The sequence below is a fragment of the Chelmon rostratus genome, chromosome 15 (genome assembly GCF_017976325.1).
Source record: "Chelmon rostratus isolate fCheRos1 chromosome 15, fCheRos1.pri, whole genome shotgun sequence".
NCBI classification, from domain to species: domain Eukaryota; kingdom Metazoa; phylum Chordata; class Actinopteri; order Chaetodontiformes; family Chaetodontidae; genus Chelmon; species Chelmon rostratus.
The window spans coordinates 26,325,938-26,349,746 of record NC_055672.1 but is presented as its reverse complement, the minus strand read 5'-3'; the positions used below and the strand labels follow the sequence as shown (position 1 = coordinate 26,349,746).

General features: G+C 42.2%; 1 protein-coding gene across 2 annotated transcripts; it reads right to left on the bottom strand.

The window, feature by feature from the left end:
• Positions 1–1,012: 1,012 nt before the first annotated feature.
• Positions 1,013–21,917, bottom strand: daam1a (dishevelled associated activator of morphogenesis 1a). 2 transcript variants are annotated; one of them, XM_041953658.1, is made up of 27 exons: positions 21,676–21,917; positions 21,390–21,542; positions 15,046–15,262; positions 14,827–14,916; positions 14,284–14,355; positions 13,797–13,891; positions 13,496–13,715; positions 11,775–11,888; positions 11,358–11,468; positions 10,507–10,610; positions 10,287–10,353; positions 10,064–10,181; positions 9,810–9,948; positions 9,306–9,364; positions 9,000–9,187; positions 8,401–8,649; positions 6,959–7,066; positions 6,781–6,878; positions 5,887–5,971; positions 5,386–5,492; positions 4,452–4,540; positions 4,133–4,301; positions 3,713–3,820; positions 2,931–2,991; positions 2,587–2,721; positions 2,012–2,182; positions 1,013–1,731 (listed from the first exon to the last, which is right to left on the bottom strand). In XM_041953658.1, the coding sequence occupies exons 3-27, from the start codon at positions 15,229–15,231 to the stop codon at positions 1,534–1,536; spliced, it is 3,141 nt and encodes a 1,046-aa protein (XP_041809592.1). In that variant the 5' UTR covers positions 15,232–15,262; positions 21,390–21,542; positions 21,676–21,917; the 3' UTR covers positions 1,013–1,533. The 2 variants fall into 2 exon arrangements, with proteins under 2 accessions (XP_041809592.1, XP_041809593.1); XM_041953659.1 differs by having other exon boundaries at positions 21,390–21,538.
• Between the last annotated feature and the right edge of the window lie 1,892 nt (positions 21,918–23,809).

Genomic DNA, 23,809 nt, shown 5'->3' with positions numbered 1-23,809 from the left:
GAGACAAGGACATTCAGCTTTGGTTTACATTTTCTACACAGACGGAGTCTGAAAGACTGATCACCATTTGTACATCTGACACAGACATTCAGTGACTTTCAAAATTCACACAGGTGACTTAAGGTCAAAATCAAAGCCAGCACATCACCAAACCTTTACATGCTGTTGTTTAAAAAGGAGGAAAAACAGATTAAATGTGAAAGTGCAGAATGGATGGTGTATGAGCAGTGTGTGACAGCCAGCAACAAACATTTTACATCTGAATGCAAGGAAACTGTGAGAACTTTAATATTGACAGTTACTAAATTACCCAGTTGTGAAGGTTGGGAAACATTTTGCTTTGATTAATCAGTGTGTTAGTGGATGAACACATAGACAGAACTAAAACCAAAGGTGTGCAATCTTATAGAGGGATGGTGTGCAGATATACAGGTGATATTCTAACACTATAATTTGACAAACATATTCATATCTGAGATCTATTTTTGTTGTTCTCCCCTCTCTCTGTCTCCATCCCATTAACAGAGCATAAAAACACTTAAAATCAGTCAAAGCAGACCTAGTTTTGGAAAAGCCCTCCTCAGTTATTATGATTTGTGCAATGCGGAGCAGTTCTGCTTCAGCTCAGTACATTAAGGTGCACGGTGCATGGACATGTAGCATAAATCACACTGTGAGAGAACGTCATTGGTCACTGGTAAAGCTGTCTGAAACCACATTCAAGGTTCAGTTGTCTCTGATGAAACAGACATTCTGCATATACTGCAGACAAACAAAACACACTTCATCCATGTCAAATTTATCCAATCTCATGAATTTAGACCACTCAGGGTCAATTATATATTATGTTATACTGTGCAAAATATTCTGTACAGATACAGTTTGAATATAAGAAAAAGCAAATTCAAAAACCATTCAGAAATCATTCCTCCTCTCTGTTCTAGAGTAGACTCAAAAACATGGCACATGGTGGCAGCCACACTTATAATACACACACACACACGCAAACAACTTAAAAGCAGGCCGTTTTTTTAATACATAAAAACAAGAGTAGTGCAACTCGTGAGCTTGTGAAGTCTCGTCAACTGCAGTTTGTTTGTGAAATACACTTTTTGCCTTCTGTCTGAGGGTGGGATGAGAATACGGAGGTCAATATCATCTGTCAGAATGACAATTTGTGCTGGAACTATTTCTTGGCAGTCGTCAGTCACTGTGTGCAGCCTCCTGAAGGCTTGTCATCACAGTGATGTTGCCAGGTAACCAACCAGAGAGTGGAGTGAAAGTTGAGGGGGTGTCCACAGTCACATGCTATGGTGGCTCTTCTCAGGGGATGGAAGACCAGTGATTTTGAAAGCCGTGCGTGTCATGAGGTAACAAAGCAGTTTATTTTCTCTAAATAGCAAAACAGTTGTGAAGTCATGACAAATGGCTTCAAAGATTAATAGCAACCTGTGAATCAGAATGTGGATTTCAGCGTAAATGCTGACTCTGATCCTGCCACACTGGGACATTCATGCATCTCAGCAGTGCCTGTTACTGGTTCAGCTTTGTGACTGGTCTCTCCCGGCTGCTGTCCACCAAGTTATGCTTCCGCTGTTTCCTGCGGTTCATTTTGGACAGATCCTTGTCAAACACCTCTCCAGAGCGCAGGGCAGATACCAAGTCATCAAACTCACCGGCCTCCTCTTCCTCACGTGCTTTCCTCGCCTTCAGCTCCCTTTCTTTCTTCAGCTGGAGAGGAAGAGAGAGAGAGCGGTCATGACAGGAGAGGATGGAGGGCTGGGGTTCACTTAGCATCTTAACTGTACACTCATCCATGAACGAGGTGATCATCAGATTTAGTTGCATCAGCTCCACATTTTCCTTGTTTTGTAATGAATGTGTACAAAGTGTAGAAGACTTTTCATTTATTTAACCACTGACAGACACCTGATAAAGAACAGTTCAGATATGACGCATAATGAAATGGCTGATTTTCACTCTCTTATCTGAGCTGATAATGTGCTCTAACCTGTGCCTCCATGAGCGCCCGTCTCTCCTCTTCCTCCTTGCGTCTGGCCATGTTCTCGTTGTCCTGTTTGGCCTCTGAGAAGGCCGTGAGGAAAGTGTCGAAGATCCCAAAGAACCCATCGGGCTGCAGGTTGGACAGCTCTTCTCCAAAGTGTCTCAGCGCCTTTCCAAACTTCAACAAGAGACACGGTGGGTGAAGCTGTTATCTGGCCACTTGGATCAGTCCAGGCCACATATACAGTCCATGCTATATGTACAGAGGGTGCAAATCCTCTTCCACCACGTTGCACCGCCGCGTTTCTACAGTAGCCCGGAACGGACAAAACAAACACTGGTCCTAGAGAGGGCCTTTCATGTTTTAAGTGGCCACAATCTGCCACAATCCTACACACTGCACTTTTAAGTGCACTAGCTTAGCATAAAGACTGGAATCAGGGGGAAACTGCTAGCCTAGCGATGGTGGTGGAGAGGACTGTCCGACATGTCACACAGATGTTGGGGGTGGGTTTCAGGTTACTCAGGTATTTATCCCTTCAGACTACTCAGTGTTGTCACTTTTATCTGTTGTCCACTCACCACTTCTTTGGCCTCACTGAGCGACTCCTCTACATCAGAGAAGCTGAAGGAGGCCACAGTGATGAACTGACTGACCACAGAGACAAACTTATCCTCAGGACCCCGAGAGGACCAAGCCTGCTGGTACTTCAGCTCCTGCAGACAGACACGCAGTCAGACCGATGTACAGACACACTCATTTCAAATGTGACGTATTTCTTTACAATGGATTTACAGGTTGATGAGTGATGAACCATTTTTATGTATGTATGTATTTTATGTATGCATATATTTATGTATTATGTATTATGTATGTTTAAGACAATGCTTAACATATTTTCAAGCAGTCTACTGAGCTTACTCACCGCCTCAACACTCTTTAGGCCAGATCTCAGATTGCCGATGTCCTTCTCCAACTCTGTCATACTAGAGAGACAGTGAAAGAGGTAGAGTGTAGAGGTAATGAGTAACATTGCAATAATGAATCGGAAAACATGCTTCACCCTTAACCCTAACCCTTGCACAAGTTTAACTGTTGGACACAAGATCTCTCCCAGGTTTCCACGTCACACTTGTGTATGCTGAATATCGGACCAGGACTGGCCTCTGGGATATTTGTGATGTCACAAATCATGCTCGAAGGCCCGCCTCTTAAAATCAGATTTTTCAACTTGCATGGAGAAAATTTGCACTTTCAGCAGTGAATGTGAAAACAGCCTTCTAGTGTCAAACTCTGCACATACATCGTTCTGCACAGTGAAGCTCAGACATTCAACGGTAGGAACAAGAGGAAAAACACATTTTTGACTGGAGGGGGATGTAACATGAGTTTTTATGGGGCATTTCTGGTTTCAGGTGGAGTTTAAACTGGTATAATTTTTCAATAGGCTTGATTCTGCATGTATTACTGCAAGAGAAACAGAACAGTAACAACATTAACAGTGAAGTATGAAGATTTGAATTAGTACATTATGGAAGTCTGGGTGTCAATATTACAAAAAAACCTAAATTTAAAAGTTTTCATTTCATTTTCGATCAGATGCGATCTTTAAAAATACAGTCCTTTGTATTATTTTTTCTGTCTTTGTCCTATAACAAAGGATATGAAGGACCATATGTGTTTTTGTGTGTGTGTGTTCGTCCTTACTTGACTTTACTAGCTTCTGGCACATTTTGCAGCTCTTCACTGAGAGCTACCACCTTAGGGTACTTCTTTTCCAGCACAGTGATCATGTAGTGGAGCAGAGTGACGTTTCTACAAACACACACCACATGCATTTAATCATCATTTCTCAGCGGCGTTTAGAAGAAATGGCAAGACTTGCAGCAATGCTTTTTGCTGCAGGGGACATTTTGACTGGTTATAGCAGGAAAAGCACAGGTGTCACTAATAACATTACATAAGTACAGTGTGACTGTGAGACAGCTCGCACAATGACGGGACCCTGAAACTGAATTCAGCCATCATTCACTGTACGATTTGCACCTGTGCTTTTCCTATCATCACATGTCAAAATGGCTTCTGTGTTAAGGGCCTATGATGTAGAAAGCCTTGTATGAACTGTACTTGTCCATGCTTGACTTGGTGTCAGCTATCTTGTTGAGACTGGCCACTTTAAATCCGTAGGCATTTCCCCGTTGTCCTTTGTTCATGTAGTTCCCAAAGGCCAGAACCACCTCGAGGAGCTGCCGCAGTCCCCCGCTCTGTAGCACCTCCCTGGAGGCGAGACTCAGAGCTGGAACCACAGAGGCAAGGAGGGATTGTCATTAATGTTCACAGACAGCACTCAGATCAGTATTTAAGATCTAATAGCACCATATAAAACAGAATTTAAAGAAATGCATTAATCTTTATTCATCACATGAGCCTCTGGGATGAAAAGTACCTTTGATCTGAGGTTTGACCTCAGCCAGTCTTTCGGCAAACTTCTTCTTGAAGTAGAGGGACTGGAGTCTCTGGTGATAGTGGTTGATGCTGGGTGACGACAGAAAATAGACAGCAGCATTGTGAGTGGACTCACATCCAAAAATGTCTCTGAAGAGTCACTGGCAGCTGTACCAGCAGGAAGAGATATATTCTGTAATATTTCATATCGCTTCATGTGCACCTGAATGTGCAGAGATATTCAAGGGTACTGATGACAGCAGCTCTTGAAGTGAAGACATAACTGATGCTACTGATGATGAGGATGAGAAGTTGTTTCTTTGTGTGTGCTTATTATGAATCAGATCATTCAAAATCAGAATTGGAGCATAACAATGATGAAGCTAGCTATTAATTTCAACTGCCTTCACCCTGCAACTATAAACATGCAAGTAATTTTCTTGACTAAGTTCCCAACTTGGGAAACCACAGCTGTCAGGTGTTGCGGTCACGGCTGGAAAACAGGAAAGACCTCCATGACTTCCAGGAGCTGATCGATAGAAAAACTAGAAAAAGTATTTTTCCAGAAACAGAGCCGCTGCAGCTGAGCAACTCCCACCAAAATGCTGGAGATGCTCAATCACAAAACAGTGGAGTGGTGCACACAGTGCAAACAGCCATGCTGCAATGACCGTGATTAAGTGACTGTGATTCGTTAGTGCACTGACTAATTTAGGTTTGGTAGATGTCAGCCTATGAGAAGCACATGTGTAAGATAATACAGCAGAAGCATGAAATATATGAAGTAATGTTGGAGAAAAAAACATTTCTGACATCTATGTAAAAAATTCATAAATAGCATAAAATACATGTATTGTTAATAGTACTTCCTGAAAAGTGCTGTGATGTTGGGTTAGAGGTAGAGGGTCAGACAGGCTCTCCTGAGGAGTTCGTACCTGCTCATGTCAAACAGGAAACGATCTGCTTTGGCCATACGGTCCAGCTCATGCTTGTGTTCTTCTAACAGCTCGATGTCACTCTTCTCAGGGACAAACTTCAGAAGCTTCAGATACAGACACACGAAAGTTCCTCATGTGATTATTTATCAGACATGTAAGAGCCCAAAATGAACACAGATGTTTCAGTTAGGAACATGCATCAGAGTTGCTGAATTGATCAATTAGTCTCCCAAAAATCAGTCTATCATGGTAGATGTGATTGAATCAATATATAGTGTGATGCAGTAGATCCGAACGAACAACACTCCTCACATCGTCTACAGGGAAAATCAATTGGGCTTTTCCTTCAGGAACCCTGGATGGCAGATGTTCCCCTTCTTGTTTTGTTACTGTATTTCTCACAGTCCTATATTCAAACTGATAATGGTCATGGAGTGTGTCCTTTGTGTCCTCAGATGATGTGTGTGTGTGTTTCTTTCTTTGTGTTTGTCTCTGCACCTGTTCCAGCATGTCTTTAGGTAAGTCTTCTTGTTCATCCATGGTCATGATGGCATAGCTGATCTCCTCATTGGTCAGCTTTAGCCTGCAGCACAGAAACAGGGGTTACATTGGTCCATATTATACAGGGTTTTAAAAGCAAATGGAATTCATGATGCAGTGCACTACATGGAACCTTTCCCCTGGTGAAATTTAACATGTTAATTTTTTTTATTTATTATTTTTTATTAAAGCTGTATCAATTAGTATCAGACAGTAATCCCTGTCACAGCTGTAACTGCAGAGGGGCCGAGTGGCCTGGTTCTATTATTCTTTGAGAATGAATGAACCTAAAGCAGACTGTGGAGGACTTCAGGTGCACAAGATTCACAGACTGGTGTTCAGACAGGTTTCTCAACATTACGTAGCGCTGCACGTGTTTGTGGCTGCAGCCTCTGTGGTGGTGATTGTTTGTACATTTTCTCGTTTATTCTTCAAGAAGTGTCAGGCTATTAAATATCTGTAGCTTAATAATGCTTGTTGCACCCTCTGTGGTGTCCATAGCACTCTGTATTTATTGTTGCTCATTTTGTATGGGATACATACCCAGGTGAAAAAATATTATACTTAAAGGATCATTTTTGAAGAATGTACTCACACTTTGTGCTATTTTTGTTGCCTTCAAGTACACTTAAGTAAACTCAAGTGGTCCTTGAGTACCACTTGAGTTTACTTGAAGTGGAAATAGTTGCTAGATTTGCACAACTTTTTACGAACTTTAAGTGTAATGAAGTACACCAGTGAAAATCAGGATTCATGAGCCGTCAAAACACACTTGCAGTACAATTGTATGATATCAGCAATGTGTTGGAACCAGGCTGCTAACAGTTAACAGTTGACTCCACACACACTGACCTTGAGAGCAGAATGTTGCAGTTCTGTGCTCGGCGACCATCGATTACTGACAGCTCCTTCACTTTTTTGGCAAAAGTTTGGTCATCGTCAGCACTCTTCTGTTAACACATAGAGAGGTGTCAGAATGCAACAAAATACATGAACAACGTCACTGTCTAGGGCAAAAGAGTTGTGTTACTTGTGGCTTCTGGTAAGCTGAGAAGGTCTTCTGGAACTCCTCCAGATCCAAAACTTTAAACACCTTAAGATCATCGATCTCTTTCCATATGGTTCCCTCAATCTTGTTCTGAAACAAACAATAATGCAGCTTGTCAACACAATCTTAATTCAAGGTTTAATTAATACATTTCTTCCAGAGACTGCATTTCACAGCTGCTTGTTCCCAAAGCAGACAGTCAGATGACGGTTGGCTGATTAAAAGATCAGTCAGTCTAAATCCTGTGATGAAACAAAAACCAACACTGTGCTAGTTTGCCTTTCGACACTCTCTCTCAGCCGCGAGCCCACTGGTTCCTACTGAAGATGACAGCCATTGAAGGGTTCTCGCAGATGTATAGTTTCACTTTAAAAAAAGGTTCAGTATTTCCTACATCAGCTCTCCACTGTCGTTTTTAACAAAAGTTACACACACAAGAAGAAATAGTGTATTTGTTGAGGACTATGTTCAGTGGCAAATTTATCCACATTTCGTGCTCTCATGAGTATTTGGGTCAAATTGAATTAAGATTCAAGATCAAGATTCAAGATTCAAGATTATAACACCAGACTTACCCTACCAGACTCGATAAGTAGCAGCACCAGAGAGCGTCAGTGTATTGTTTCTTTTTTAATCCTGTTTTTTCATGTTATCTTACATGAAATATTTTTGCATTTCAGTGTCAACTCACTGATTCTGTAAATATGACTGAACATGTACTGCTGGTCATTATACAGATTGTCAGCATTATGTTGGAACTGACACATTGATAAAACAACCAGGACGTCAGTGGGACCATTTTAGTACATCTGGATGTGTACCTTCACAGCGTGTACCCTATAAATAAATCGTTCCCAGACTGGTTTAAAGGCTGGTCTAACAGTGTAATTCTCTGGTAGTTAACTTCAAATCTGGTTTCCTTGTACATGTACGTGTATGTAGCAGTAGGTAGTGTACTGGTACACCTTCGGGTAAACACACCAACAATGGATTGGCTTCTGATTATGTCATAATGTCTTCACAGTAAACACTAATTTGACAAAGTGGGAGACAGATGTCCTTATTTTCAGCTACTGCCGAAGCCATCAGTTAACCTCAATGAGGTTCATGATATTAGTGGCTGAGGTGGCAGGTAGAGAGACAGCCTAAGCAGATCATTATTTTCAACTAGCTCCACCTTTTCAGTCTTGTTGCCGCCAGCTTTGCACATACAGCAGCTGGGCTTTTCACCAGCACATGGCACAGTGCTGTAAAAGTACAGGCTTTAGTCCAGAAATGCTGTAGAAGCACTGTGGGAGTAAATGCAGTATATGTACTGTATGTGTAACAACTGCAGTACGGACAGTGATAACAGGAGTTGTAGGAGCAGTAGCATTAGCATCATTATGCATTACTTTATACTGCATTAGCAGTGCTAAGTGTACCTCAGGAAGTTTGCTCCAGTTGAATGACTTCAGTGGGTTAGCTGGTTGAGGAATATTCTTCTTCCGGGCAGCTCCTAGTGGAGCTCCGGGAGGAGGAGGTGGGGCAAACGGAGCCATGCCAAAAGCTGGTGGGCCTCCTGGAGGAGGTGGTGGAGGGGGAGGAGGAGGAGGACAAGGGATGGATGGGACAGGACCAGGAGGAACTAAACCACCAGAATTTACAGGAGGTCCTCCTGGAACGCTGGAGGTCTAATAAGAGAAGAGGAGAGGAGAGGAGAGGAGAGGAGAGGAGAGGAGAGAAGAAGAGAGGAAAGGAAAGGAGAGCAGAGGAGAGGAGAGGAGAGGAGAGGAGAGGAGAGGAGAGGAGAGGAGAGGAGAGGAGAGAAGAAGAGAGGAGAAGAGAGGAGAGAACTTCATCAAACAAAGATGGAGTCATTGTAAAGAGACAGGTGACAGAGACATGAGTGATCATTGTGATGCTGGGCTCTTATCACTGTTAGAAATTGAAAAAATCCTCCCCACTGTCATACATTTGATCACAATAATCGACAAACATGTCTGTATTGCCGCTGTGTGTGTCGACGTGCTGGTGAACATACAGCGCTGAGCTGCTGCAGCCGAGCAGACAGCTCTGCCACTTGGAGTTTGGCTCGCTTGTGGTCGTTGCTCTCTCGCTCCAGTTTTTCCTTCATCTTGCTCAGCGTCGCCACCATGTCTTCCTTCTCCTTGTTCTTGGCCTCACACTCCCTCTCTTTCTTCTCAAACCGCTGCTGTAGGTTGTGATGCTCTGGGGAGAGGAGACAGCGGGTCAGCGTCAGGTGCTTACATGTATCATTCCCCCTATAGCAGAATGCAAAGTTCACATCCCCTTTGCATACAGTGTGTGTGTGTGTGTGTGTGTTTACCTTTTCTCATCTTATCAGCTTGTTCTTTCCACTGTTTGACCTCGTCCTCCTTGACGAGCCTTTAGAAACAAACATAAACACACACGACTGTCAGATGTTTTCCAATCATGATTTATATCTACAACTCCTCCCAAAACAAAAACAAACAAATGTCCATATATATGTCAATATTTGCCATATATCAAACAATCTCTTTATTATTTCGTTCTTTCTGAACAAATGTTGGACCCTGCATGAGTCCACATGCTTTAGCTGAGTAACACTGTGTTACAGTTCACTTTCTCAGATCAGTGGAAGTTTATGGTTTATTATTCAAGTCAATCAAGGTTTTGTGGGATTACTATAAGAACTATGATAAAACCAAACCATGAAAAGTCTTGGCTGAATGTGAAATGCAACTATAAACTTGATGTTAGAGAGCAGTGGTCCAGTGCTTCTGTTTGAATGTTACCTGTCGTCGCCATCAGTGCTCGCGCCCCAAAGTTAGGAACCCTGGAAACTTACATGCGTACAATGTTTTTAACGTTGAAATCCTCCAGCGGTGCGACGTCAGGGTTTTCACCTTTGTCCGTCTGCAGAACCAGCTGCTGAACTATCCGGTCCAACAGCACCCAGTACTGCAGCGTGGCACCGCTCTGCTTATCTGCACACAGACACAGAGGGAGGAAAGCTGCTGCTGTCATACATCATTTTATGGCAGTCCAAACTAAAACGTAAACAGGTAAATTGTAGACAAGCAGAGAGGGAGCCAGTCTTACATGGCATCATGAGGCAGTGCTGCAGTGTGGACAGGAGGTGAGGGTAGGCCTCAGTGTGGTTCAGTTTCTTCTTGATCAGCTCAAACATCTGGCTGGCACTTTTAGTTTCTATATGGACCTGAGCCAATGTACCAAAACACATTTATCATCAGCACACGTCTGATTTCACAATGACATGGAACGTGGAAGACATGCTGATGCAAGTGTGTTTTATATGACGTACCACATCGAAGCGTTTGGACATCACAAGCTCATCTTCATTCCTCAGCATCTCAAAGAAGTCCAGATGTCTGGAAACAACAACTCACGCATCAAATGAACTCAGAGAGCAATTTAAAATCAGAGGATGTCAAAGTTCAAATACATATGCTCCCCTGATCTGTTGCTTATTTCTTAGTTCCATGGCTTGGTGTAGCCAGCACCTTTAGGTGCACCTCATGTACCTGTCCAGGGTGGTATTGTCATGGGAGTGTAGTTTGTCAATGACCGGCTGAATGCCCAACATCAGAAACTCATAGCGCAAATGGACACGGAACTCCAGACTGGTCTGAAAATACACACATGCAATACACAGCGTCATCATATAATGAAATCATCACATTCATCTTCCAGGTGGACCATAGTGAAGGTAGGGCAGGTAAAAAAAATGCAGAGTGCGCCAAAACCAACTGAAGAAAGCTGGAGAAGTGACTCCAGGCAAAGCCTCGAACAGGTCAATACAATCAAATGAATGGGATGGAGAAATTTACAACAAGATGAGATATTTTACAAGCTCTCCATAAAAAATCAAATCTCCATTTGTAAAACGACTAGTAGCTAAAGCTATCAGATAAATGTAGTGAAGTAAAAAGTACAATATTCCTCTGAAATATGGCAAAGTAGTTGGAGAAGTGATATGAAAAATACTAATAAGTACCTGAACAGTAACAGTACTAATGTACAGGACTTGGGTAGATGTACATTTAAGCACTGGCTGTTTGTGGACTGCTCATAAAGATTTCTGTCTTCAGTAAGAACCAGTGGGCTCGAGGTGAGACCACAGACGGGGTGGGCCGAGAAACATGGACACATTGTTGGGCTTGGTCTTTTTGTGGGATTTGTCGACAATAAGAGAAATAGGGAATAATTCCACACGTATCTTTTCAGAGGATACAGATTGAAGAAAAGTGAGTCCACCAAAAACTAAATCATATCATGCTTTCTGCATCACAGACCAACTCTTAAAGTCATGTGAGATGAGAAGCTGATGGCATGTAAAACAGGATGTTTGTGAAAGAGAGAGTACGCTCTTCACCTCTCCTGCTCCCTTACTGAGCACAGCATTGATGAAGGACATGATGGCCGTCTTCAGGTTCACTTCATCTCTGTAGCGGCCCGTGGATCTGTCCAAGTCTGACAGCAGGGTCTGCGCACAGGACGGAAAACATGTGAGTGATACGTTTGGATGAACAGCTTTTGGTCTTTTTCACGTTTGTTAGGCATCACCTTGACCTCAAAACTAGAAATCCCTGTAAATCTGAGCGTAAAATGGAAACATATTTGATACATCAAGTTGAAGTTTTCATGTTAAAACTAATGCTGTCCCTGCTGCTAGTGTCCTCGTCTAGTTTTCCCTTGAGGGAGACCCCCCTGAAGCTCCTAAAGACAAATCCTGCATATTTAGCTCCGCAAAGGCAAATCAGAGGAACAAAATCACGAAGCAGAAGCAGACCTGGAAGCGTGTCCTCTCCGAGGCAAAGTTCTGGAAGTGTAGCATGGCCTCTAGGACTTTCCTGTGGCCTCCTGGCACCAGACACACTGCACCCAGGATCTCTAACACTGCAACCTGAGCAGAGAGAGAACAAGGGTCCATCAGAAATGAGGAGGAGAGCTGCAGGAGTATTTACTCTTCTCCTGTGCATAATCATAACATGCACATATTTTGTCTCAATACACATTTGAAAATGTGTATAATAGTATATCATACAGTATATCCTGTACAGGCTTACAGCCTATTTTAGTCTATTTTTGTGGTACTTTTGTGTCTCTTTCAGGCTGTTTTGTGTGACTTTGCTGTCTTTTTTGTGCCTCTTTGAGGTCTTTTTGTGTCTCTTTGCTGTCTTGCTTGAGTCTCTTTGAGGTCTGCTGTTGTTGATGCCTGTCTCTTTGCCATCTTTTTTCTGTCTCTTTGTGGTGGTTTTACATCTCTGTGGTGGTTTTGCGTCTCTGTGTAGTGGTTTTACTTCTCTGTGTGGTGGTTTTGCGTCTCTGTGTGGTGGTTTTACTTCTCTGTGTGGTGGTTTTGCATCTGTGTGTGGTGGTTTTGCGTCTCTGTGTGGTGGTTTTGCGTCTCTGTGTGGTGGTTTTACATCTCTGTGGTGGTTTTGCGTCTCTGTGTAGTGGTTTTACTTCTCTGTGTGGTGGTTTTGTGTCTCTGTGTGGTGGTTTTGCGTCTCTGTGTGGTGGTTTTACTTCTCTATGTGGTGGTTTTGTGTCTCTGTGTGGTGGTTTTGCGTCTCTGTGTGGTGGTTTTACTTCTCTGTGTGGTGGTTTTGCATCTCTGCGTGGTGGTTTTACTTCTCTGTGTGGTGGTTTTGTGTCTCTGTGTGGTGGTTTTGCGTCTGTATGTGGTGGTTTCACTTCTCTGTGTGGCGGTTTTGCGTCTCTGCGTGGTGGTTTTTCATCTCGGTGTAGTGGTTTTGCGTCTCTGTGTGGTGGTTTCGTGTCTCTTTGTGATGGTTTTGCATGTCTGTGTGGTGGTTTTGCGTCTCTGTGTGGTGGTTTTGCATCTCTGCGTGGTGGTTTTACTTCTCTGCGTGGTGGTTTTACATCTCTGTGGTGGTTTTGCGTCTCTGTGTGGTGGTTTTGCGTCTCTGTGTGGTGGTTTTGCATCTCTGCGTGGTGGTTTTACTTCTCTGCGTGGTGGTTTTACATCTCTGTGGTGGTTTTGCGTCTCTGTGTGGTGGTTTTGCGTCTCTGTGTGGCGGTTTTGCGTCTCTGTGTGGTGGTTTTGCATCTCTGGGTGGTGGTTTTGCGTCTCTCTGTGGTGGTTTTGCGTCTCTGCGTGGTGGTTTTGCGTTTCTTTGTGATGGTTTTGCGTTTCTTTGTGGTGGTTTTGCGTCTCTGTGTGGTGGTTTTGCGTTTCTTTGTGGTGGTTTTGCGTCTCTGTGTGGTGGTTTTCCATCTCTCTGTGGTGGTTTTGCATCTCTGTGTGGTGGTTTTGCGTTTTTTCTTTGGTGGTTTTGCATCTCCGCGTGATGGTTTTGTTTCTCTTTGTAGTCATTTGATGGACTTTCTTTATAGAAATGTTAAGAGTCACTTCAAACAGAGGCTGTGGCAGGGGGGACCTGGGAGTCCTGTTAGGATGGTACCCTCTCACCATCTAATAAACCTGCTTCATAGTGTTAAAGAAAGAGACAAAAAGTTAGAAAGGAAGTGATTTGCTGTGTGTACCTTGGTTTTGATGTTTTCGGTGGTGAGGCTTTGTGCGATGATGTTGATGCTCTCACAGTGACCCAGGACATGAGCTCTGCCCTGGGAGTTGTTCATCAGAGCTTTAATGCAGCCAATCAGTGAGGTGTGGATCTGAGACTCGGTGGTCTCATAGTCCATTGACTTGAGGAAATTCAGAACACAAGACAGGCCATCCAACTCAATGAACCGCGTCACAAACCTGCGGGAGATGAATCAGAGAGGCAGGTTAGGGCTATTCGTTACATTTTCAGAAAAACGAGTGTGAGAACTGGAATTGGACCTCATTGGCTGTGTCCTCAGTGCTGTCTTTAGATCATCTATGATCTTATGTCTTCCCTGCTCTTCATCATCTTCCAGTGCCAGCAGAGTCTTCCTCTGGGAAAAGAGAAGTTCAACAAAATATTACCTCACAATTCCAAACAGGTTATATATGCACTCATTCCAACTAACTATCACTTTGGCTCCTCACAAGAACTGAATGTTTAGTTTATGTGGTATCAGCTGATATTAAATGACAAAAACTCGCAAAACAATTTAAACTAACTATAATTGTACAAAACAAGAGTGTATCAATATATGTATGACAAAACCTATCCTGAAAACATAATTACACTCAGTATTGTGATGAGATAAGGCTGGTATGCATTTTTACATTTGCTGCTTAAAAAATCATGAACAAGAATTTAACAAAGAATCGTAGTGATAAAGCAAAATGTGTGTGTGTGAATGAGCTGGAAAGAGCAGGATAAAAACAGAGTGTTACTCACAGCAGCCATGGACCTGAGCTGGTCAATGTAATACTCTGGCCAACTGGTCGCTCCTTTAGTCTCCTCTGCCTCCTGAAATACACACACACACACAGGTCAGGCTCATGGATAGATAACACATCTATGTGTCATGTGCTGCCAAGTAACCTTTTACCTATCAAAAGACAGAAAATGAGAACCTGCAGCTGCTCCAACAAATGACTGTACTATAGATGTGTCAGGTAGGGCACTTATTTGTGTTGAACAACTACTTGGAAGTAGTGAGACTGAGACTGCAGTGTCCACTAGGAGGGGCTGCTGCTGTTATCCTTATATTTGCAGAGTTCATCACCTCTCTCACGTCTCTCTCAGATCACACCTTTCAGTGTGGCCACGGGTACAAACATTTTAGGCGTGCATGGGCAACACTTTGTATGATGTAGGTCATTTGAGGCACCCTGAACTCTTAAGTGGCAGCAACTCTAACCCAAGAAAGGAGCGCAGGAGCCCACTGTGCAAAAACTGCCATATGTTGGCTGTGATGATAGACTGAAAAATCTTTACCATTTTCTTACTACAGTAGATCTGCCACTTCTTCTCTGCCGGCAAAGCAAACATGGCGGCTCTGTGCTCCTCTGTGAGGTCCAGCTCATCCTGGGAAAAAAGACAGAGAGGATGGAGAGGGAGGGAGGAACGAGGGAGAGAAGAAGAAAACTCTTGAATGAGTGTGAGTGTTTGCAGGCAGAGTTCAGAGTAGGATCACTGGTCTGGTTTTGGACTCACCACCAGCTCAGTGAACATGAAGTCCAGCTCCTGAAGGGGGGGCATGGGCTGGGTGGGCTCCAGTGCAGCCAATGAGTTAATGTCATCATGGCGGTAGATGATCTCTGGTTGGTCACTTCCTTTGTAGCAGCATGAAAACAAAGAGGACAGGCTAAGCCCCAGGGGCTGCTTCACCCGGGACACCATGGTTACAACGGGACCTCGCCAGGAGCATGGACTGAAGAGGAAGACGAAGAGTATCAGTATGTGTGTGTTGTGTTACAGTCTACTTCTTGGTACTGATCCTGCATTCTGCAGCAATATGGTCAGAACTCTGATAAACAACCGAGATCAATGTGTTGATAAGCTGCTAAAAATGTCAAACATTAAACCAAATTGAGAACAAAGGTAAAACAGCTAAAGACACGTCTGGGAACTATGAATAAAATAAAATAAAATAAAATATTGAATCCTGATTTCTTGTGTTTCCAAATTTTCTAAAGTCAGTTTGATTGACATTCTCTGACATATGATTCACATCATTTCCCGTTTGTACGTACACAATCTGTGTTTTACACAGGAAGTGTTGAAATCTAATGGATAGATTGCCGCAAAAGTCACTAAGCTCATACTCATCAGACTGTCAACCCTTTGCATTTCCAACACTCCCTGAGCCTCCCTGCAGCGCCACAAACAGGACAAAATGTCAGCTTTGTGTGTATGAATGAATGAATGAATGAATGCATTCTGTCTCCAGGAGATATCCCACAGTGGAAATACAGATCAGTGTAAACTGACATGCCCCTGAGCACAAGACACAATACACAGATCCAAACAAGACCAAACTACATCTGCATGCATTAGTGCCAAACACTGTATATCTGATCCAGATAAAGCAACAGTCTGCAATCCAGGTAGAAACAGCGGGGAGGAATTTATCTATCATATGTTACGTTTCTCCTCCTAATCCATGCTTCAAAGAGATACTCAGTAAATGTAAAAACATTATCAATTAAAGCTCCATCCTCAATACCTTTTGAATCTAAATCAGGTAAATTGGTATAAAATGAAATGAATTTCATTCTCCACCTCAATTAGCCCACAGTATTCACAGCTGAAAATGTGATTGTTAGGTAATTAAAGAAGCATATCATGAAGAAAATGTGTGTGATTGCTGTGAGCACTGACGGGATTGGCCTGATCTCCAGATAACTTCGGTAACTGTTGCAGGGTTAAATGAACTCTACAGACTGCACACTGTGCAGCTGAGGCTTTAATCGCCTTTTTGAAAAGATGCAAAGCACAATGCTAACATGCATTACATCACAGCATCATCACACACGCGCACGCCCACACAGTCGCACACCCTCACCTGTTCAATACTTCCTATCTCTTAAATGTCAATACACGAAATGAGCATAATTATTTATTGGCACACCCACAACACGTATCTGCCATTGTTCAGGCTGCCCAAACACTTGTTTCCTGTCCATCAACACCAACACGATCAAAATATGCACACGTGCAAATTAAGCAATGAGGCACACACGTGTTCACTGGCGTGTGATTAACAAGCCAGGAACCGTTGCTGTTCACCCAGATGAGTCATGAGGTGCGGCTCAGTGCACGTCCACCACGTCACGTGTCTGATCATTTATTCATCATTGTGTCGCACCACAGAAACAGTTTCAGTGTGGCAATGAATAGCAGGTGCACACTGCTTCTCCAACACACACTCACAAAGACCACATCTTTCTACACACTTCAGCGTACAGCGGCAATGCACGTCACAGAGCTTTATGATATGTTTTACAGTACATTGTGGTTATGTGTGGTTCAACTGTGATACTCAACACGTAACATAATGATGCCATTTTTGTGGCATTCTGTGCTATAATTTGTGGCTATTTGTAATACTTGTACAACATTTGAAGTGCTATCTTTTCATTCTTCAGTTATTTAGAGATTGAAGCCAATGTCTGTCTAAAACTGTAACACAAATGGCTTACTAAAACAGTCAAGTGCCTTGACTGGAAGCTAGATAAGACGTCAGAAAACCAAAAATAAATTATTAAATATTTGGGAAAATGGCAAATGTAATAGGCAATTTTCCTGTTAATATCAAATGTTGGTGTTGAAGTGTGTTGATTTCTTGTGCACTGCCTGCAAAAACAAACACATACTTCTCTCATGTGAGCTCTTTAAAGTCATGCTAAATTGCCACTTTAATCCCACCAGCTTTAAGGTTTGTACAGATTTTATCGTCGGCTGTTGAAGTGTTTGATCCCTGTGAAGTCTCTTTTTAATCTCCACAATTAAACTTAAGGCGTGAAGCGAGAGTAAAAACCAAGTGCACTGACTTTATATCCAAACTTTCCAAAGAGAACAAAGCTCACATGGACAAAATTAATGTACAAGCTTACAAAACCGATATAACAAGCGCACCTTTATGAGTGATTAAATATTCCATCGTGAGGTTGAGTCTTGGTAGTCAGATGCACCTGAGGTGTGCTGCTCTCTGCTCTTGACACGATTTGATTTATAATCTGGTTTAAACAGGGAATGCTGATTAATAATTGGCTTTCCCGTCAGTAAGTAAAAGTTCAGTGTCAGCAGCAGGGAGCAGACTGGGCTGACAGGAGGTTCAGGAGTGACAGGACGGTTATGTGAAGCATGTTGACTTGACAGACAGGCAGCCAGAGGCACACCCTCTGCAGGATGAGTGTACTGATCAAGCCCAGTGATAAGTGATGCTAAACCAGATCCAGGGCTGAAGCTTCTTAGCTTTTAAATGAAGATGAAGGTCTGGGAGGGCGGCTGACAGTGTACGCTGTCTGCTGTCTCAGAGAAATTACAGTTACATTCAACTAATCTGCAACAACAAATGTATTTTGAAGGGAATGCAATGCTGACTGAGCTCATTTTATATTAACGTAATGAGGAAATTTGTAATGAGGAAATCCGTTCAGTTTTTTGTCTTGTCCAGGAAATGATTCCCTGAGCTCTGAAGGACCAGCAGCCTGTAGATATGTAGCTTTAGCTACACACAGTGCAAAAACAAACCAAACTATGAAGTTATTGCTAAGATTGTCTTTCTACAGTGGTTATTCACCCACCTTTTCCATTATTAGGCATTGATGTTGTATATCAATGTTTCATATCATCACAATCTTCTAGATGGCTTGTGTATCATTTGATATAACTTGCCCCAACGTTCAGGAGTGTATCTCTGATCCCCGGGTCCGATGTTCTCCAGTTCAGAACACATTAACCTTTGGGTCAGAACCCTAACCCTAACAACACAACATAGGACCCTTTGTCACATTCTCATTATGTGTCATATAAATGTGGGGAACAGGGGACTGCGGGGACATGGGAATGACTCCCATAATTCAAGAGGCAAGCAGAACAAGCCACCTAAAACTTTCCATGTAAACTTTAAATTCATTAACTTTAGTTATTTAGAGATCATTCCTACAGGGGTCTAACTTGTAACCTCCAGAAAGGCTTCCACACAGCACGACAAAGGTTGTCAGGTGGAATAAGCAGAAGAACCTGAGAGGGCACTTCATTTTCTTTTAGTTCAACAGCTTGTGCACAGAGTCGATCATTTGTCCTGTGGTTGATCACATTAGAACCCAAATGGTCAGAGATCTTTGAGGGAGCATGAGAGTGTCAACTTATGTGGTAAACTGTCCTATTGATTATGATATCTCAGTAGTGTTAAGATCCTTGTAGCAACACAACATTACAAACAATCCATCATAAGTAAAGGTTGGACACTCATTCTTACTTTAAATTATACATATACATTATACAACATATTCCGGCCTTTAAAGTTGATCATGCTAATGTGTTAGCAAATATGCATCATTAACATTCCTTTGGCGTTAATTCAAACTACTCTCTACAGCCTGTTTGAGCATGAGAGTTTACTCTTCAGTTAATCTTATCTCAATGCTTTTTCTGCAGCTTTAAACTGCATCTCACAGCCTTCATCAGCAGATGGAGTTTGCTGTTTGTCTTTGAATTGGTTCAGCTGTCGTTATGTGACTTTCAGTCCTGAGCTTCAGCCTCACAGGTAAGGGCTGTGAGCTGTGAAAGCTCAGAGAAAAGCTGGCTAAGATTATTTTGTCAAACTTTGTACAGAACACTGTTTACATCTTTAAGTACAGTACATAGAGAGTGAATGTACTGAGCTGCATCCCATCACTGGTTATTATTAGAGTCAATAAGATTGATCCTGTGTGGATCTTATCCAAATTGAAAAACACTGTATTTTTTCCATCCCAAAGTGTTGGACAGATGGACTCACTGAGTGGCTGACATAATCATACTTCAGCCCTACAAACAGTACATGCACACATGAATCAAAGCACGGGAACTCTTACGACTAATGTGCAGGCATTGCTGATGTTTAGCAGTGTGCGCTGTTGGTGTCCTCGCCTCAGTCATGTAAATGCTTTTACATGCACGTCAGTGGCTGCTGCAGGGTTTTAATAGTGACTGTACACTGTGTGTGTCCATTCTGTGTATGCACTGATGACAGAGTTATGCTCAGATGAAGTGGGCAGCTCACAGTTCGCAGGGTTTAATCAATACTTTATGGATCCCTGGAGGGAAAGTGTGTTGTCTCTGGCCTCCACATGGAAGGCAAAGGTCAGTGTCAGCTACAGAGCAGCAGAGCCGGAGCCGCAGGGGATTCTCTGTCTCACTCAAGGACAATTCAGTCAGCGAATGTTTGCTCGAGGTTAGACTTTCCCAGCATGAATGTGTGTTGTTGATGAGGGTGCTACCGACACTTCACATCAAGCAGAAAAACACAACTCTTACACACTGCTGACGAGACACTTTTAAATGATTTCATCCAATTTATGGAATCATGATGAACGACACTAAGATTCCAACTGACCCCAGCAAAAACCTGAGGACCAACCCAGACCAGGTCTGTGATCGGTCCTAATGAATAAGGATGGGGCTGGTGTAATTCTGCAACCTCCAAGAGAGCTGTGACGCTGGATTAAACGTCAGTAAAAACTGAATGTGATCATTTGCAAACAAACTGTGTTTACTGACAACAGATCTACAAAGTGATCCTGAGCCCATGTAGTAACATCCTTTATCCAATCATGTATTCACAAAGTGTTGAACCTCGCTTCATCCTCACTTGTGATCGTTCATACCCAATCATGATACTATCACCTGTTACCAATGAACCTGTTTACCTGTGGAATGTTCCAAACAGGTGTTTTTGGAGCGTTCCACAACTTTCCCAGTCTTTTGTTGCTCCTGTCACAACTTGTTTGAAACATGTTGCTGCATCCAATCCAGAATAAGCAGATATTTACAAAAATCAATGAAACTGATGAGGTCAAACATTAAATATATTGTCTCTGTGCTGTTTTCAATCAAGTACATGTCAAAAAGGATTAGTGAATGATCACAGTCTGTTTCATCGATGTTTTGAATCAGGGTTGTATTGTCATTGTCAACACATCCAATAACGTGTCAGTACATCTCTCAGTACTTTCTTCCCTTTCCTGTCTGCTCTTAGCTCCACACCCATTGGTTCCTGCTTAAAAACAGCTCACAAATACAGTATATATCACATTTTTTCAAGGTTCAGTAATTTCCTAAAACAGCTGGTCTTTGTAGTTTTATGCAAATATTCCTCAAACAGGAGGAAATGGTGTATTTCAGAGCAGTGGAGAATTCAAAATGCCCTAGTTGTTGAGTTCATGCAAAATTTATCACAAATCTGAAAGTGTTGTGTTTTTGGTTTTCTTAACACTGTAATCTTTAGCTGACATACAAAGCTTTTTTAAAGTTTAAGCTCAGTGATTGGATGTTTCTTACTGAAATGCACATTTGGAGTTGTAGTTAACTTCTTCTCCAAAGGTATATCTTTTGTATCCATGATTCCACCGGGAGAATTCAGAGTCAGTCCAAGCTGGTCAAGTGCTCCGACTGTCAATCAGCTCATATGGTCTGTGGAGACACTACCCACCGAGCAACCAAATGAAACAGCTGCAAATGACTCGTTTGAATGTGTCATCATCATGTAATAAGTGGTGTCTGCAGTCCCTGTTCTGCCATCATCTTACAGTAGGAAAGATTGCACCAACAGAAAGTCTGGGGTCCATCGTACAGCCACTGTGAAATCTGTGAAACCATAATTACTTGGATGATGCTATTTTTTTCCCACGACTTGTTTTCCCAGAGCTGCATCCGGCAGATATTTATCATCATTTATTTCTCAGCTATCGCCTATTCATAAAATCCCGCAGACAGGCCTGACAAAGCCTAAGGCTCTGTGATGTCATCATCGTCCACATAAGGTGTGCGGGTCATCGTGAGTTTCCTACCTCTGTGATCCACTTCTATGTGACGCAGTGAGATGCCATATCCAGCTCCAGCAGCAGACAGGTGAACATCTGCAGCAGAGATCATTCACTCTGTCGTCACCATAGCTCAGAGTCTGCGGTCATTCGAACAACTGCTTATCACTCAAGACCTATCTGAAACAAAGCAAAAGACAGAGAGAAAATAAAACAAGGGGATAAATTGATGTTGAAATGAAGCTTTAGACACAGATTTAACTTCTTGAGGTGGACTATGGACACAAAACTAAACAGAGATTCAAATCTGAACCTTGAATCAGCCTGTGGAGCTTTCAGCTGGAGTTGAATTCAAAGTGTTCAAACAGAGTCTGCAGTCATAATCCACAAGAGGCGGGTTCAGCAAGAGACTGGTTAAAATACAAAATCCACAAGAGAAACAAATTTCCTTGGAGTCTGGCAGAAACTTGCAGGTGTCAAAGGAAGAAGTGCAAATCCTCTTTCATTTGCCTCGTGTATCATCTCTGCGCACGTCAGGCAGAACGTAGAGAGAAACTGACGCTCAGCCTGAGTGAGAGTGTACAGTATGTAGAGAGCTCAAAACACACACTACTGCATTCCTGCTGGAGGCGGTCATGACCAGACCTCACCCACTGCATTGTCTGTGTGTGTGTGTGAGAGAGAGAGACAGACAGACAGAGAGAGGTGTGACAGGCTCTGTGGTAATATCTGCACATTGTCTGATGATGAAGATATTCTTCAGATGTAGATCAGCAGATTACAAACAAGATCACATCACATCATCAACACACTGCGAGTGATTGGACCAGTCCTGACAGCGGACGGTCAGTGAGGACAACTACTGGACTTTCAGTGAGTTTTTGAATCAAAGAGGCTTTGAAGTGCACAATCCATCCTTTTCAAGCTGATGAAGAATTCAGTCACATGTTGACAATTAGACTGACGACAGAGTAAACTCCATTCGCTGATTAAGACTGAGACAGTCTCCAGAAAAAAACTAAGGAGTGAAACTAGATTTATTTTCTTAAACTACTGCTCAAGAATAAACTTCCAAGCTTAAATACTGAAATATTGCATTCAAATGTCATATGAAAGAATAATAAAAATGAATGTCCCATGATATCAGGCTCAATAAATCATCCTATTTCTCCTAATTATTAATAATTTGCCATTGTTTTGAGCATAAATTACATGTATACTCAGACATATAATGTAATTGACTGTGTTTCTCTCATTCAGTCAATTAGAGGTAGTTCCACAGATATTCTTGAAAAAAAAAACGGCCTCACAGCATTTGAAAACATACACGTCTGGTGCTTCTCATTGTGTAACAGGACAGTCCGACAATTTTGGAATCACAGATTGATGCTAAAACTAGTCCTCAATGGACTTTAAACTTGTAATTGTTATGATAAACCCACTTCCTGATCCTAGGTTTTTGAGAAATGAGTTGTGGTATATGATCTCTCTGAAGCTTTGTTATGACCATAAAATCTAAATTCCACACTGCAGCACAGTGACACAGCATGCACACACACATCACAGAGCTGTACAGCTGTGTGTTGTGAGGGCAAAGGTAGCAGCAGATGTTGACAGAGTTGGTACAGAGTAAATACTGGTTGATAGACAGAATTAGAGGAAAACAGTTTGAAGCCTGCAGCGAAAGCATATTTTAAATGAAATTCACGGTGAGTTTATTCACTATGTCACAGCGGAGCTCATGGACACGTAAAGGGGAAACAACTCATGTTACTTTGCAAATGTAGTAAAAAAAAAAAAAAAAAAAAAACCCCAGATGAATCATTTTCTTTAAGCCTCAGAGAGGACGCACAACCACCAAGCTCAGAAACCTGATGCTATACTAACTAAACACAATCTGAACTAACACCTCGTTATTCAGTGTTTTTAGGATCCCTTCATTATGAGGATTACACATATCTGGTAACTTTTATTCTATGAATAAACATGAGTAACATTTGACCCCCGCTGGTTCTAGCTTTCTTTTCTATAGTTTTCCTACAGTATCATAGTCATGCAATAATAAGATTTGTCTCTTTTAACAGTGACTCTTGCAAGTTTCTCAGTTTCATGGAAGTGCTGTAGTCAATCGCTTAATATTTTTCAAATGGATGCAACTTTATGCTTTTAGTCTGCTGCATTCTCACACACACACATGATTACATATACTGTATGTAAGTATCCTAATGTTAAATTGTCATCAAACGTCATTAGAGTGCAATGAATAGCTTGACGATTCACTCCTACTCTTTTCTCACCGTGTGTGTGTGTGTTATGAAGCCAGGTGACATTCCAACACACATTATACTGTTGTAGAGCAGTGAGGGGTGTTGTTCTTTCGTCTTTAATGCCTGACTGATGGGTAATGTTAGCTTTGCTAGAATAAACCCATTATGTCTGAACCTGTC

Coding starts and splice junctions, on each gene's coding strand:
- daam1a (XM_041953658.1), bottom strand. CDS start 15,231: ATGGTGTCCCGGGTGAAGCAGCCCCTGGGGCTTAGCCTGTCCTCTTTG. Junction 11,889..13,495: donor CCGAAAACATCAAAACCAAG/GTACACACAGCA, acceptor CTCTCTGCTCAG/GTTGCAGTGTTAGAGATCCT. Junction 5,493..5,886: donor CTAAAGACATGCTGGAACAG/GTGCAGAGACAA, acceptor CTGTATCTGAAG/CTTCTGAAGTTTGTCCCTGA.